At 45.5% G+C, this 15,598-nt stretch overlaps 1 protein-coding gene across 1 annotated transcript; it reads right to left on the minus strand.

The window, feature by feature from the left end:
- Positions 1-13,260: 13,260 nt before the first annotated feature.
- LOC133925946 (protein MKS1-like) lies at positions 13,261-14,565 on the minus strand. Its single transcript, XM_062371685.1, has one exon. The coding sequence runs from the start codon at positions 14,536-14,538 to the stop codon at positions 13,753-13,755; it is 786 nt and encodes a 261-aa protein (XP_062227669.1). The 5' UTR covers positions 14,539-14,565; the 3' UTR covers positions 13,261-13,752.
- Positions 14,566-15,598: the final 1,033 nt, after the last annotated feature.

Consider the following 15,598-nt stretch of genomic DNA (forward strand, 5'->3'; position numbering starts at 1 on the left):
AATATATAAATAAAAAAGGTCTTTGTTCTGAAGCAGGAACAAGTGGCAAGTCCCAAACTAGCCCAGGCCACAAGACGTGAGCATGATGGCCCAGACCAGCCTTGCAATTAGAGCCCAGGCCTTTGTTCAAACCGGGGCAAAGTGGCCCATGAACTTGAAGCTGATCCGTGGGCTAGGCCGCGAGCAAGTCACTTGTTGGACCAAGGTCTGAGCTATTCAAGAATGTAATTCTTCGATAAATGTATCATGCATGTAAAACCACAACAGTGATCTCAGCTTTCCCAAAAAAAAAGTGATATCAGATATGAACCAGATGACTTCCTATGAACCGACGCTTAGATGTATGTCGTACACTTCTTTTACCGGTCTTTGTGAACTTGATTTTTTTAAAGTAAAATTTTGAAGTTCCAGTAATAACCGGATCACATTGCATCGAGGAATTTCTTTTGAACGAATTGGTAAGAGAGTTACCAGATTATATTAGTAAGAAGAAGTACCCGGCAGGCAAAGAATTACAAAACCAAAAGAAAAGAAACAAGGAATGTAAACAGCAACAAGAAAGGGAAACCAAGAAGCTTAGGCCTATTCTCCCCTTATAAGACGGCCTAAGTGTCATGCTCCTGCAAAATCCCAAATGGTCGCCTCCACTTTGATGGTTCGTGATCACTCGTGGTGATTGCATTGTTTTATTGAAAGTCCTGGCATTTCACTCTTTCCAGATAGTCACCTTCTTGAGGTCTGAGGAGTACCAACCAGAATTGTCCACTATTGGTGGGTAGAGTGAGTCTGCGGTTAAGCCATCGGGTGTAAAGGAGGGTGCGTGTCGGAAGATTAACTCTTGTCGTAAGGATCCTGAGAGACCTTTTTTTAGAGATTCGGCCGGGGGATGATCCTGAATAAGTTTGCCGGAGAAATAAATGAAAGTGGAAGTAAATGCAACGGCCGGTGGGGGGGGGATGATCGACCTAGTGCAAAGGGAAGTAAATGCACCGGAGTTTAGACAGGTTCGAGCCGCACGGGGGCGTAATACCCCACTCCTGTATGGATGCGATAACTTATCCTGAGGGGGATCCCTCAAGGATGTATCTGGTTACAAGAATATAGTGTCTAACTAAGAGCTTGAGGCTCCTTGTTCTTCGGCTGGAGCTCTGCTCAGGCTTGCTTGCAATGTCTTCGTCTGTTGGCTTGGTTCGTTGTGGGGTTCGTCTTCTTCGTCTGGGTGTCTCGGTTGACTGCCTGGGCTTTTTTTTCTCTCTCTGTATGCCGATCCTTTTATGCACTCGCCGGCCGCGACATACCCCGAACGAGGAAGAAAGGGGCACAAGTTCCAAGACACCACGACTGAGAAAGACGTCATCATTTTCTCTGGGCGAAGTGACTGGGGCGGTGGAAAAAACGCGGTGCGCGTCCGATCACTTGTCACTGTGGGCGCCGTTGAGAGGGCCCACTGGGCAGCCACAGAGGCACCCGGCGTGCCAGCCCTGTCTTGTTCCCTTGCCATGGCAGGGCGGCAGGCGGAACACCTTGATCCTGACGATATTATCCCGAGACACACCGGATGATACAGGACGGGACCCGTGCAATTAATGGCCTCACGCATCTCTGCCAAAGTATGGCAAGGACTGACACTGCGGCGGGAGCAATTGGGGATGTCAGGCCGCGCACGCCCATTAAATGCGGCCTCGGACCTCTGACTGGCTGACACCTCATCGGCGGGCCCCTCGGGGGCCCTTCTGGGTCATCGGGGCACCGAGTGCTCGGGGGTACTGTTCACCTCCCCGAGCACCCTCTCCCGAGAATGCATACCCTTGCCCTCGGGGTACCGTGTGCTCGGGGGCACTGTTTACCTCCCCGAGCACTCTCGCACGAACCTTCGGGGAACCGAGTGCTCGGGGGCTGCCACGTGCAACCCCGAGCACTCTCTCCCGAGCACTTTTGCACTGACCCTCGAGGAACCGGGCGCTCGGGGGCTGCCGCACGCAGCCCCCCGAGCGCTCTCTCCCGGAACTTAGCTCTTCTGATCGTCGAGGAACTAGGGTGCTCGGGGGTGACCGGGCACCTCCCCGAGCACTTTCTTCCCGGTACTTGGACTCTGCGAGTCATCGGGGAACTGGGGTGCTCGGGGATCAGAGACTGTGGCCCCGAGCACCTTCTCCCGGAACTTAGATTTTCCTCATCCCGCAGGAGGGACCTCGCGGGATGGTGACACGTAGCGGACGGCTGGCCTGGCCTCGGGACTCAGGGACCCCTGGTTCCTGATACACCGACAGTGCGGCATCCACCCCGCCACCATTGGTGGGTAGAGCGAGCCTGCGACTAGGCCATCGGGTGTAAAAGAGGGTGCTGCATCCACCCCACAATAATAGATCATACTCGCTTGGTGAATCTACACGTAGCAGTCTCACGGCCGTGTCTACACAAAAGGCATAGATGGTTGTGTGGCCATGAAAGAGGTGCCAACCTATCTAACGCCCATAATCTGTTTTGGGTTGCTAGCCATACGAAAAACTTACATTTCAATGGTGCTCGTGGTCTCCATATCAGGGATTTACAGTTTGTGTTCAACGAATCTAGGAATTACGTTTTGTATGTCAAAGGTTATGTATATTCATCGTGCCCTATAAACTTCCAAGCGACCTGTACGTTGTGTCATATCATAGTCACACTTCTTCGATTGCCTCCCACATCAATACAAATTTGGCAATCCACCATGCCGTAATGTCTTGCAAGTTAGGGATGGCAACAATACAATACGCACGAGTAGAAGCTATACAAACCCAAACCCGCGAGCTAATTTTCAAACCTGTGCCCACACCCATTACCCATCATGGGTAAAACTGACACCCGCACCTGCTACCTGAGGGTATCACATACACGTGGGCACTCCCGTGTGGCCTCCAATATGATAAGATAAAGCAAACTATTTACCACCGAATAACAATTGGTTCTACGATTCATCATTAAATAGGTCCAGTTTTCTTTCATGGCATGGAATAGCGAGTTTTCTTCCTTTAATACCATCATCTTCGTTAGGCAGGTTGTGGACCTCCGTTAGACACTGTAAAAAGACTATTTTCCCCCTATTTCAGTATGTGAGTAATTTTTCTCATGCCACCACGAATTACTGACCAATTTTCTGTTACTAGTATGTGGCTCTTGAAATATGGTGATTAGTGCATGTACACGTGGGGCATATGTAGTTTTGAACTTGAATAAACTATAGTAGTCATCAACATAAATTTGGTTAGTAATTCATAGTGGCATGAAGAAAATTACTCATATTAAAAAATAGGGGTAAAATATTTTTTTTATAATATCTAACAGAAGCCATATCCTACCTAACGGCAATGGCATAAAAGTAAGGAAACTTGTCATTCCATGGCATGAAAGGAAACATGACCTATTCAATAGTGAATTATAGAACCAGTCGTTATTCTGTGGTAAATAGTTCATTCTCTCATATAGTAAACATGTATCAAACATAAGAACAAATATGTAACAATAATATTATCAATTTAAACCTGTATCTCAATTAAGATAATGAACAAATATCTCACAGATACATAGTATGCATATCACATTAGTACATTACCACATATTTTACACATATAATATTTATTTCATAATTCAACAATACTTAGTGTAATATTAACGAACATTGTTCAACAAGACAAAAAGTGTGAAGCAAGTATATGGTCGAAACGAGCACGGGTAAACCCATTTTATACATATCTCTCTATACTCGTTAAGTTTAACTTCAAACATGCACCCATACTATAAATAAAAATTTATCCCAAATCTATACCTATTAGGATTTTTACTCATGAACACACGGCTAAAATGTGTTTATTGTCATCCCTATTGCCCATATGTAAGGTTCTGCATCCATGACCCCGTGACCCAACGAGCGCTTGGCGGAGGATGTGGAGAAGATTAGCGGAGCCAGATCTTTGGTCGTTGTCCTGGTAACCAAGCCAAATGCCACAATGAGGTACTTGCGACTGAGGAATATTGAATTGAGTTGTGGATTATTCTTTATGGATCCAAAGTCCAAATAGTGACGAGGATCCAGCTCCGAGCTCTCCTTGCCCATCAAGCAAAAAAGGTAAAAAAAACAGTTGATCACCTGCGAAACAGAATAAGATATTGAAAACTTCGGTGTTCTATAACCAATCGTGTCACGCGTATTCTGCCGCGCGTCAGCGTAAAGCAATTTGTGTTCTGAAACGAACTAATTATATCGTGTCAAATGAGGAGCGTTAATCAAGCAGGTTTGGAGAAATAAAAATAGGCAAAAACAACAGAGATAAGCATTCCGAGAATTGAACTCGGGAGCTCTCGCACCCTAAGCGAGAATCATACCACTAGACCAAATGATGATCATAAATTCAATAACTGTTATGTCTATAAATGCGAGTGGCTGTAAGCTCTAGCATACCTACTTCCATGCCTAAGGCAAGCTGTGCTTCGCTCATATTGATTACTGATTACCCGATATTACTCGGTGACTATCGATATCGGGTATAGAATTGATATTGAAAATTATTATCAGTGTCGGTTTCATTCACGAACCGGTTTCATCTATGAATCATTAGTGCCGCTTCCCTGTTAAGAATCGGCACTAATAGATATTCGACAGTTAAAAAAAATTGCACAATCCAAAATACATCACATGCACATGCATCTATCGTTCTAATATTTAAGTCATGATAAACACTTAATACATTAGTTCAAACTACAAGTATGTCTAAAATTACATCAAATACCATTACATGTATAGTCGATCTAAAATTTCAACTCCAAATATTACATCAAAATGATTCAGTGCATAAATAAGCGCACTAGCTATTGCTTCAAATAGAAGTTCCATTAGACTTCCGTAAATAACGAAACTGTTACTATCACACTGAAACTTAAGGTGTGACTGGTACTTTCCTTCTCGGATCTTCCTATATTGAAGACTAAGTAATGTGTACCCCCACTGCTATGCAGGGAGACGTAAGATTGAAGTTAAGGTACAATTCATCCGTATCCGAGTGTTCCAGTAAAAATTCTACAGACAAAGAGTAACAATATGGAGAAATTTTTTAATATTATTGAAATAATCCTAGCTACGAACTACAGGTGCATGTCACCAACCGTTTTAACTGCATGTAACCATAAGAACCTATGAGTTATTGCAAGCATATCCTCATTCTGTTCAAGCGCTTTCAATTTGAAATAGCTGTAGTCTGAAAACATATATCCAAGTTGCAGGTTAATCGATTGTAGAAACGCATGGATAGCAAATCTTTCAGCCATAAGTCTTTGGTCTATTTCGAAGCTTGATGCTGTTAAAGTGAAATGCTAAAAGAGATAGTGATCTTTATTTTATTGTTATCAGCCAATATAGTCGTCACCACAAGTGGCGTGCCACCAAGGTCCACAATAACGTTATGTAGCTATTGTAGATGAGTAAGCACCTACATCAATCGACATGTTAGTTCTGAATTTGTTAACTACAAACTACAATATTAACTGACCATCTTATAATCAAAGAGATTTTTATCTCTGAGCATGCAGATGTACCCTAGGACAAGTCATAGGTACATCTACATGCCCAGAGAAAAAAACGCAAATACTATATCAATCATCACATGTGAATAATCTCGCAATTATACCAAGTTATCAATTGCAGAACAAGAAAGTAACAAACTAGTAACTCACTAGAAAGTGATGGTAACATCTAAAATACCGATATAGCAATACATATCTAATATCATGACATACATATCTAATAATAAGACAACATATTTTGAACTAAAATACATATCTAATTTCAGACCTAAATTGGCTAACTAAAATTACCAACTATAATTTGCTAAATACAATTTACTAACTTGAATTTGAGTACTAGTCCAGGTGTTTCATGGCCCTTCCTGGTAAGAAGGGGATACGTTGTTGAGGATCTAGAGACCGGAAGTACGAGGGTGGTTATTCGGACCCAGGCGGCCGGATAGGATGGAGCGGCCACCTCCACGCTGCCTAGATCTACGCCCTTCACCTCCACTGCCGCTATTGCTCGCCATGGGGACGTCGATGAGGAGACAGTGGGCCGACGCGCGATGAGGATGAGGAGGCAGCGACGGGCCGACGCACGACGAGGACGAGGAGGCGGTGGTCGGTGCGCGACGAGGAGGAGGAGGTGGCGGGCCGACACACAACGAGGACAAGGACAAGGAGGTGACGAGTGATGCATGATGAAGAAGGCTACGGACGGGGAGGAGGTGGCGGTCGGGGAGGAGGAGCGGTGTCAAGCTGAATGAAGCAAATGAGAAGAGTAACTAAGTGCTGGTTATAAATATAACATATGTATCAGTGTCGATTCTAATTTCAACAGGCACTGATAGTGATTATTAGTATCGGTTTTTAAACTTTCACGCGCAAGCAATAATTAAGGCGCTAAGAACCGGTACTGATAGTGCCTATCAGTATCAGTTTTTAGCGTCTCAATCATGGTTTATGTTTTCTTGCAAAACATCGATCACTGGCCAGTAATGTTAAATCAGCAGCTCATAAAATACATGCATTCTGTTCTTCCTCGGCATTCAGCAGTGGTGGAGCCACATGACAGTCCAGGCAAACACATATTTCGTGTGAACAAGTAGAAGCAGGCGCACCCATGGTGTGGACAGCCAGAGTCGAAAACAATGTACGGACTATTGCGGCGTAGCATAAGACAGGGGCGGACGTGTGATCGCGCTGGCCCAACCGTCCAACCATCCGCTGGCTCCACGTTTGATCGCGCTCGCCGCCCAGCAGCCAAGCGTGATCTTGCGACTGCGTCGAGCACGAGCCGTCGACATCACACTCGGCGCCCGGTGGTTGCGGATTCGCAGCCCTCGTCCTGTCTCTCGCCTGTCGACTCCGACCGGCGAGGCGGCGACCGCTCAACCCGGCAGCCCACGCGGGCGGCGCGCTCCTCTCCGCCGACCCCGTCCGCGGCTCCGCGCGAACGCGCTGCTCGCCTGGGCAGTGGAGGGGAGTGCAGGGGCTCGTGGAACTTGCGTTCAAGCGTGCCTGCTCCAATGGGCGGCTCAGCTCCAAGCCTCCAATTCGGCTACTTGTGGTAAGCAGCGTGCGTTGTTATTAGATTATCTTAGGAGCACAGTACAATGACATGCTGTCATTTTTAACTCATGGTGGATACAAATGGTTGATGCAAGGAAGCGTCTCTCATATTCTTTGGTGTATTGGCTTTTGATACTAGCGCTTACTCTTCCCGTTGCCACTGCAACTGTCGAGATATGTTCTTAGCTATGAAGATTGTGAAGAATACTTTGCGTAACAAAATTGGTGACAAGTTTTTGAGCTATAGCCTCATTTGTTTTGTAGAAAAATATTTGTTAGACATAATCACTAATGAAGTGATGTTGATCGTTTCCATAAGATGAAATATCGTTGTGGGAAGAATGCAGTGTAATGTACTAAGATCAAAGTCATTTTGTACGCAAAGGTTAGTTCACTTGAGTCATAAACTTGTCCTAATGTTAAATATTGTGTGATGAAGTAATCTTAGGAGTTATGACATGTCCTAATGTTAAATATTGTGTGATGAAGTAATCTTAGGAGTTATGACAAAAGTTATCTTATATATGGTGTATCTAGACATTCTACATATATCTAAAATTTCCATAGACGTAGGTGCCCCTATTCAATTTTCATCATGCGTCCGCCCCTGGTATAAGATGATTTGATAGCTTAGTACAGCAAAGTGTTATATAGTATATACTATACAGAGTAGAACAGCCACTGTAGAACCATTAGAATGAGAGTATGTATATAAGATGAAGAATGGTGAGCATTGATATGATCATATGGAAAATTGTTAGAATAAGAATGAGTATGGATATAAGATGAAGAATGGTGAGCATTGATATGATCATATGCAAAATTGTATGCTGCTAGTAAGACAAAAGTGCAATTCGACTACTTAGTAGTGGACACTGCACCATAGGAATTTACAGATAAAATCAGCATCGATGATAAATTGAGACGCCAAAGTTTTCGTTAATAAACAACAGGTAAACATAAAGCTCTAAGAAGAGCAGTAGCTTGACGCTGCACAACAAAACCCCATGCACGCACTAACAGCTAATCTATGTCACGACACAATCCATTTGGCGCTCTGGTTTATTAGAATTCACATATGTAAGTGAAAGGGCAAGTTCTTCTTGGAGACTGCTTCTAAGCAAGTTGATGACAGTAAGTTTCATGACATCGAAAGGGAGATCATCTTCATACAAGGTAGAAGCAAGCAAAGGACACTAACAAGAGAGGGGAGATTCGGGAGGCTTATGTGTTCTTTTGATTGCCTATTGTGTTAATGGATTGATTGCGCCGATGACCGCTGACTTCTTTGGCATTCATATTCGAGTGCAGAAAACAGAAGGATCTTTACCTTAACCATATTACATTATCACCAAAGCCAAGGAATATAGGAAATCCAAACTGTCACATGAGTCACTGTTTTCCACCTGAGGAAGCAGCATGAATGTTGCTGAACAGCATTTTAATGCATTGTACAATTGGCTCTGAAAGTGCCTGCAAAATAACATATATCATGACAGATGTACTAATTAGGTTGTAACTAAATAAAATTTGTACTGATCAGAGTTCACATAAAGGTGGACAACACAAAGCCAGAGTTTTCACAGAGCTGTTGGGTGCCACTCAATCCAATTGATGATAGCTAAAGGCGATAACACAATCATAAAAAACATTCAAAACCCTTGATTGATAGGCATACCATTCTTGTAAGATAAAAACCTAGTGCATCTCAATGAAGCTTGAAGTTTCAGGATATTATTGCATAAGCAGCTGAAACTCAATGAAGCCTGAAGTTTTCAGAGAGAGCACACTCATGTCAAATTTATCAATTAGCTTCTAACTAAACGGTACCGAAGAAAAATGTGTTAAATCTGTGTCTGCCATAGTTATTGTCCAAGAATTGAAGGCTCGTGATTCTATAAGAGAAATACTTGAAAAAATAGCTCAAAATCTTTTACCTTTACTCGTCAGTTCTTACAGTTTAGTTAGAAAAATGAACAAAAAAATGAAAGATTCATGCTCACCTTTACAGTTTAAAAGGCTCCAATTAAAAGGGTGGCGGCAACTACGAACATAACAAAGGAATTAGCTAATATATAAATCTGGAACATCATTTTACATGTCCAACTATGGCTGCAGTCCTGGGGGAATTCTTTTTTTTTTGGAATAGGAACTGAGGTCGATTTTGGGAGGACATCATGAACTTTTCTAAGGCAAAGATGCATGCCATTTTACATCTAAAATCTAGCTATTCGTTTCTTAAAACGACAATAATAATAAAAGACTTTATCAGTACACTAAAATTTGTCACGAAGTTCAGAGGGAAGCTTAAACATTTGACTACACATAAATCAGTAAAATATGCATTGGAAAACAATAATATGCACAACTCATTTCCATCAAATGAAGCTAGCACTGACAATATGCAGTAAACGCTCACTTGGTTACTCAGTACTATGCTAATATAGCAGGCAAAGCAACTTGTTATTTCCGTAGCGAATCAATAAGCAAGTGGTTCTGCTGGGCTACTCCACAACGAAAACGAAATGGCGTTAGTATACACCAACAAACATTTTCATTGCTAAGGAAAAAGAAAACAACTATTCTCGAATAACTTTATCAATATTTGATATTATGTACCAACAACTTCTTGATAGATATATTTGCAGCGTCAGTGAAATTGGGTGGCAGGCAGAAAAAAAAGGGCAATCATTTTTCTTTGGAGCCGTTTCTCCTGCTTTATGGTATTCAGAATTTCAATAATAGATCCATAAATACACCAATTAAGCGCTACGACATATCCGCATATGCTGAACAGAGCAAGAACACACCAAAAAACTCTGCCAGCTAGCAGAAGTGAGCATTGCTCGCTATCAGCTCAAATAGTTTCAGAAATAGGGGAACATGGCTAAGTATGTGGTACCTCGCAATGGAAGAGAAGCAAACACAATGAATGTTTGCCACTCAGATACATAACTCGAAATCTGGTACAAATATAAACACTATGAATAAATAAGTTTGTGCTCAACTTCATTGAAGATTGCTCTAAGTAGACTAAATCTAAAATATTTTATTCTAGAAAACTACAAATATTGCCAACCACCTAAAAAAAGTTCAAGATGTACTTCAAATAGGCAGTTTTATCTAACTGGAGGTGCTTATATTTACAGACGAATGCATTAGTGGGGACAAGCTTTAGTAGCACAAACAAACAATGCAAGGAATTAATTTAAGCTATTTGCTGATCAGGCTGGCGGAGATGAGCGATGAGGATAAGAGGCGGCGATGACGGAGGGCGATCTCCCATACGCCCAATCAAGCGGCGGGGTGTGGGTCGACACCCATGACGAGAGGGAAAGGAGGACGAAAGAAGAGGAGGGGCGGCACTAGGGCTCGCGGGCAAGGGTGCAATGCGGGACTTAAGGCAGGGCTCCCTGCAAAATCAGACGTGCGGAGGCCACTGTTGAGACTAGCTGGGTCTTCGGGAAGACGAAGCGGGCACGACGACGTCACGGAGGCCAGACAACGGATAGAAGGAGAGGAGAGGATGAGACACAGGGGCCCGGTCATGGCGCTAGGATTGGGAAGAAAATTCTGTGAGGCCGGGTCTTTCGGAGAGACCCTCGTCGCGCCGCGACACGTGCCCGCGCGTGCCGTGCGATCGAGCGTGCACGGCGCGGATGAGGTCTCTCCGGGGTCCTTTGCGCGCGGGCCTCACAGAAATTTCCTCCCTAGGATTGAGGGACCGGGCGGTAGGGGGCTCCCTGTAAATTCGGCCCGGGTATGCAAAAGAGATAAGAAATCATAATTTTTTTTCACCTTTTAGTTTTTCTACGCCTCTCCACCAATTACAATTGTAGCATATGTTTATATATACGCGCACACGCCTCATCTAACACACACTCAAACCTACAGCTATACGTAGTTAGAAGATCGCATCCCTATAGGGATTAACAGAACCAACAAAGACTCTGTAGGTGACGAGCACGCCACATTTTCCTTATGGCAAAGGTAACAAAATTATTCAAAGGACAAGTCTCGATGTGAAAGCTGGTAGTCTAACTCTCGACCCGGCCGCTCACCCACTGCGAGCAAACCACTGTGCTAGAAGCGCATTCGCTTTTTCACCTTTGGGTTGCAATTGTAAAGACACTGGAAGGTTTAGTGAAAGAGAAACGACAGTGAGCACTATTCCTCTTTCGGGGCATGGACTGCGGATTACTTTAAAAAAATATGAGTGTTTTTTTTGCAAATAATCAGGAACATTTGCCTTAGAGCATCTCCAAGAGAGTTGTTATCTGACTCCTGATAGCTAAAAGTAGAAATTAAACCAAAAAAATCAGCTCCAACAGACTCTCTATGTGGCTATGTATCTTTACTGAGCCCTCAAATCGCTCCCTACTTCTGGTGAATCCGCCTCACTCGCTATCCGCCTAGGCCCCATGCGCGTGCCCTGGCCCCATGTGTGTCGCCTATCGGAGGAGTGTGCGAAGAACACCGAGGACCACATTGACTGCTTCGCACGCTGACTGGATCATGTTCGTCGACACCCAAATCGACTTCCTCCGGCACTGGATCAAGCTCAACAGTGCCCAAATTGACTTCCTCCTGTGCGGGATCGAGCTCATCAGTGCCCAAATCGTGCTCCCCGCTTCCGCAGTCGAGCTCCGCCAGCGAGCTCGTACTCTTAGTTGCTGGATTTGAGGTCCCCATCACCCAAATCGACCTCCCGCTCACTACTTCCCGCGCCAGCCTGCCCACTCACTACTTCTGGAAATCGAAGTTTGCATCAAGGTGGAGCTAAATCGATTGCGTACCTGCACTGCAAGTTCTTGATCTGCCCAAATAGTAACTCCAACGGAGACTTGCTCTTCGACGACCGTGATCTGCCAAAATAGCATAGGAATCTTGATATATTTGACGGTAGCAGGGCTGTCAAAGGAGCTGATGATGGAAATGGGCGCTGCTTCGGTGCTGGTCCTGGGCAACCGCCTCTCGGGTTGCCACAATCACCATGCGTCTATGCCGCCGCATCAGACTTAGGTATTTCTCGATGCAAGAAACAAGAGAGAGGAGAGCAAGATAGAGAGGAGGAAGAAGATGGACGAGTATAGCACATGGGCCAACCTATAGATGGATTGTTTTGAGCTGGTTGCAACCCAGGTGTATTGGCAAATTCCAGCCTGTTAGAGTATAGGGGACAAGATATAGAGAGTCTGTTGAAGAACGATGAAATTTAGAGAGAAAATCTTTTAGTTATGGCTCCTTATATGAGGATATTGGGGGTGATTTTTATAGAGTTTTTTGGAGATGCTCTTAACGTGGGTGAAATAGGTGGCCGAATCAAATGGGGGTGATGTGGCCTTCTAGCATGGAAAAGCCGGGCCTAGGGTTGGGAACTTAGGATTCTCAATCTCTAATGACTTAGCTAATTTTGGAGGAGAGTCTAAGAAAAAAAAATAGTAAAATTAGTCCATTGTAATTTCCACCGGTGAACAATTTGAAGGAAAAACCAGAGCTAGAAAAATCAAATGCCACTGGGTTTGAACCCGAAATCGCCAGTACATATGAGGTATATTAGCTAGCCCTCTTAATTACCGTTAAATGGTCAATGTTATAACTTGGTTTGGTTTAAGTTCTGTTTCAAATATCAGTTTTGGGAGTTCCCTAGGAAACAACACGCATTACAATTTGCAGTTCAAAATGACGTCTCTAACAATCCATGTCAAGTTATAAGAGAGGTCACGTTAGATTTCTCATGCGGAGGAAAGAATGAATTAAGAGAGAAATGCTAACTACTAATTAGTAGATAGTTTACTCGTTAAATACCACAGTATTGTGGTCTATTGCATATGTGCCTCTACATTAATTTTATAGATAATACTATAATTAAGCTATTGAAAATGTTATCTATAGTGTTATCTATTAGTGGCATATAGTATGTAACTCTTGGACCAGAAGTGGTTTCCATGATGCAGAATTGTTGCAGATAGATTATATACGAGCAAAAAGAAGTTATATTAAGGTAAGACACCAGTTGCAGGATGTACATATTCTACTGATCAAATCCCCGACTCCATTAATCAACCAGCTGCTGCAGCCTGCAGGATCGGAGTGCATCACTGCATTGCGCTAGCCAGCTAGCTGTCAGTTGAATAACTTGCACGCCACTAAAACGAATCAATAAATAAATGAATTCCATGAGTAGTGTACCAAATGGTACCATACATACATTATTAATGTACAACTAGCACTGCACCAAAACCAAAACAGTCTTTGCATCAAAAACTCACATCACAAACTTCTAATCAAGGGAAATTAAACAAGAACAGATACAAGATCAGAGAACTCCATGTACATCCGATGTATGTGCCCCCTTTGTCCCCTCCTCCTTGCTTCCAATTCAATCTTCATCGTCTAGACGAGTGCAGCAGCAGCAGCTTCGAATTCTTGTCTCTCATGTTGTTGTGAAGCGATTGGATGATCGGATCGAAGGGAAAAGTGCAGAACCAAAACTATATACAGTTGCTGAACCAGTCTAAGCAAACACCGAACCAGTATATGCATGCATGGCCTCCTCGATCTCGGTGTCCATGCATGCATGCAGAAACCCTAGCGTATGCTGGCCATGCATGTCATGTCACCGCTCACCGGTTGGTTCGATCACTGCTGCTGCGAGGACAGCGGCCCGAAGATGTCGAGGAATCCGGCCGACGGCGAGCCGAGCACAGCTGCGGCGCCGGGGCTGAGGAAGTGGTCGCCGACGTGGTGCAGCCATCCAGGGGACACCAGGGGGTGCTCGCTCTTGAGCGCCGCGCCGCGAAGCGGGCTGAGGTCATGGAACATGAATCCCGAGGGCGACGCAGCGGTGGCTGCCCCCGAGGGAGCGGCAGCCTGGTGCCTCGTGGCCGTCACCGACACCGACACCGCCGGGCCGCCCGAGGGCCGGTTCAGGGCGCGCGCCTTGACGCGCACCGGCGGCGCCGTCCTGACCCCGGCGCCCTTGTTGCGCGCGCCTTCCGGTTCCTGCGTTGGTGAGGACGACGACGTTGACGGCCTGCTCTTATTGTCGCCGCGGCCGGCGTCCGGGCCGGTGAGCCGCTGCACGAGCGGCATGAACTCGTGGGCCTCGACGTGGATCACCTTGGGGGACACCATGTAGATGATGACCGGCTTCCGGTCCTGCTGCCCGCCGGTGCCCGTCTTGCCGATCTTGCGCGACGCGCCGCGCACGCCGAGGGGCCCGCTCCCGGCGCCGCCGCTCCGCGGGACCTCGCTGCCGAAGCTCGTGGAAGCCATGACGAGCGGAGGAGAGGACGGATAGCTACTACGGCCGATGGATTGGAGGAACGAAGCAAGTGGAAGTGGACACGAAAGATTTGAAGGGGACAGGCTGACGGACAGGAAGAGGCTAAGTCGACGATGTACGGGGGAGTGCCATCGGTGCATATATAAGCCAAGGACGGCGTCTTGGGGCTCTGGTCAACTGCGAAAAAATCGAATGGGACAGGAGTGCGTGCGATGGATCAAGCGTGCCACGTGCCTGGTGGTCCATCCAATGTGGTCATATCTCTGTAACTACATATGTGCCGCATCGTCTACGGTGCGTAAATTGTGATCCGGCTATAACCGCTAGTGTGAAACTAGCTCTTTTACCGAGGGGAGATTTGCTATTGCACCACAGATGAAATTGTACTTTGCCTTGCAATCATTCCACCAAGTATGACAGGATATATGGGTCACCTTCATTTATTATTGTAGTAGTCCAAACGATAGTATCTCAATAATATATGACTTTTGTTTATTGTAGATTGATAATTACCTCGTTAGTGAAAAAACTGCTACTCTTATATACAAGAACAAGTTACCAGTAAGATACACGGAACGATAAAATAATGCAAATTCATCTGAGAACTCAGTTCTCGGTCCATCTAGACCATGGAAGGCCAGGACAGCAGGGTAAAATCATCTGAGAACTCAGTTCTCGCTCTATCTAGACCATAGAAGGCCAGGCCCCAATACGATGCTCGACAGCCACAATGGATCCTGCCACTGCACACTTGTGCAACTGCCACCCTTTTGGCTTGACAAAAGCACATCGGCGTTGGCGCCCCACCCCTGCAGGTAAGATATATCGGCCGACTACGAAAGCGAGACTTTTGGCAAGAAACACCCGCCATGGAAACTGCTAGAACTAGAATAATAATAACGCAACTGGCCGTCCCCTCGCTTTTTGTATATCCTTCCTGTCAGCTTCGGCTGATCGAACAGGCAGGCGCTCCCCTCGGTTCACCTCACGCCATTGGCCGCGCGCGCGAAGTCAGCGCCCGCGTGGCGGCGACTAAGCGAAGGTAAGGCAGGCGAGGTGAAGTGGATGGTTCATCGCGCGCGGCGGCCGGCCGGCCGGCCGCGAGGCGACGTGCGGTTTTTCTCTTCTCTCTCTCCTCTTCTAGGGCGGCCATTTGCCGGCTGCCGCCGAGACCGACTAGGCGGAAGTCAAGGCGCGCCG

The sequence above is a fragment of the Phragmites australis genome, chromosome 8, assembly GCF_958298935.1.
Source record: "Phragmites australis chromosome 8, lpPhrAust1.1, whole genome shotgun sequence".
NCBI classification, from domain to species: Eukaryota; Viridiplantae; Streptophyta; class Magnoliopsida; order Poales; family Poaceae; genus Phragmites; species Phragmites australis.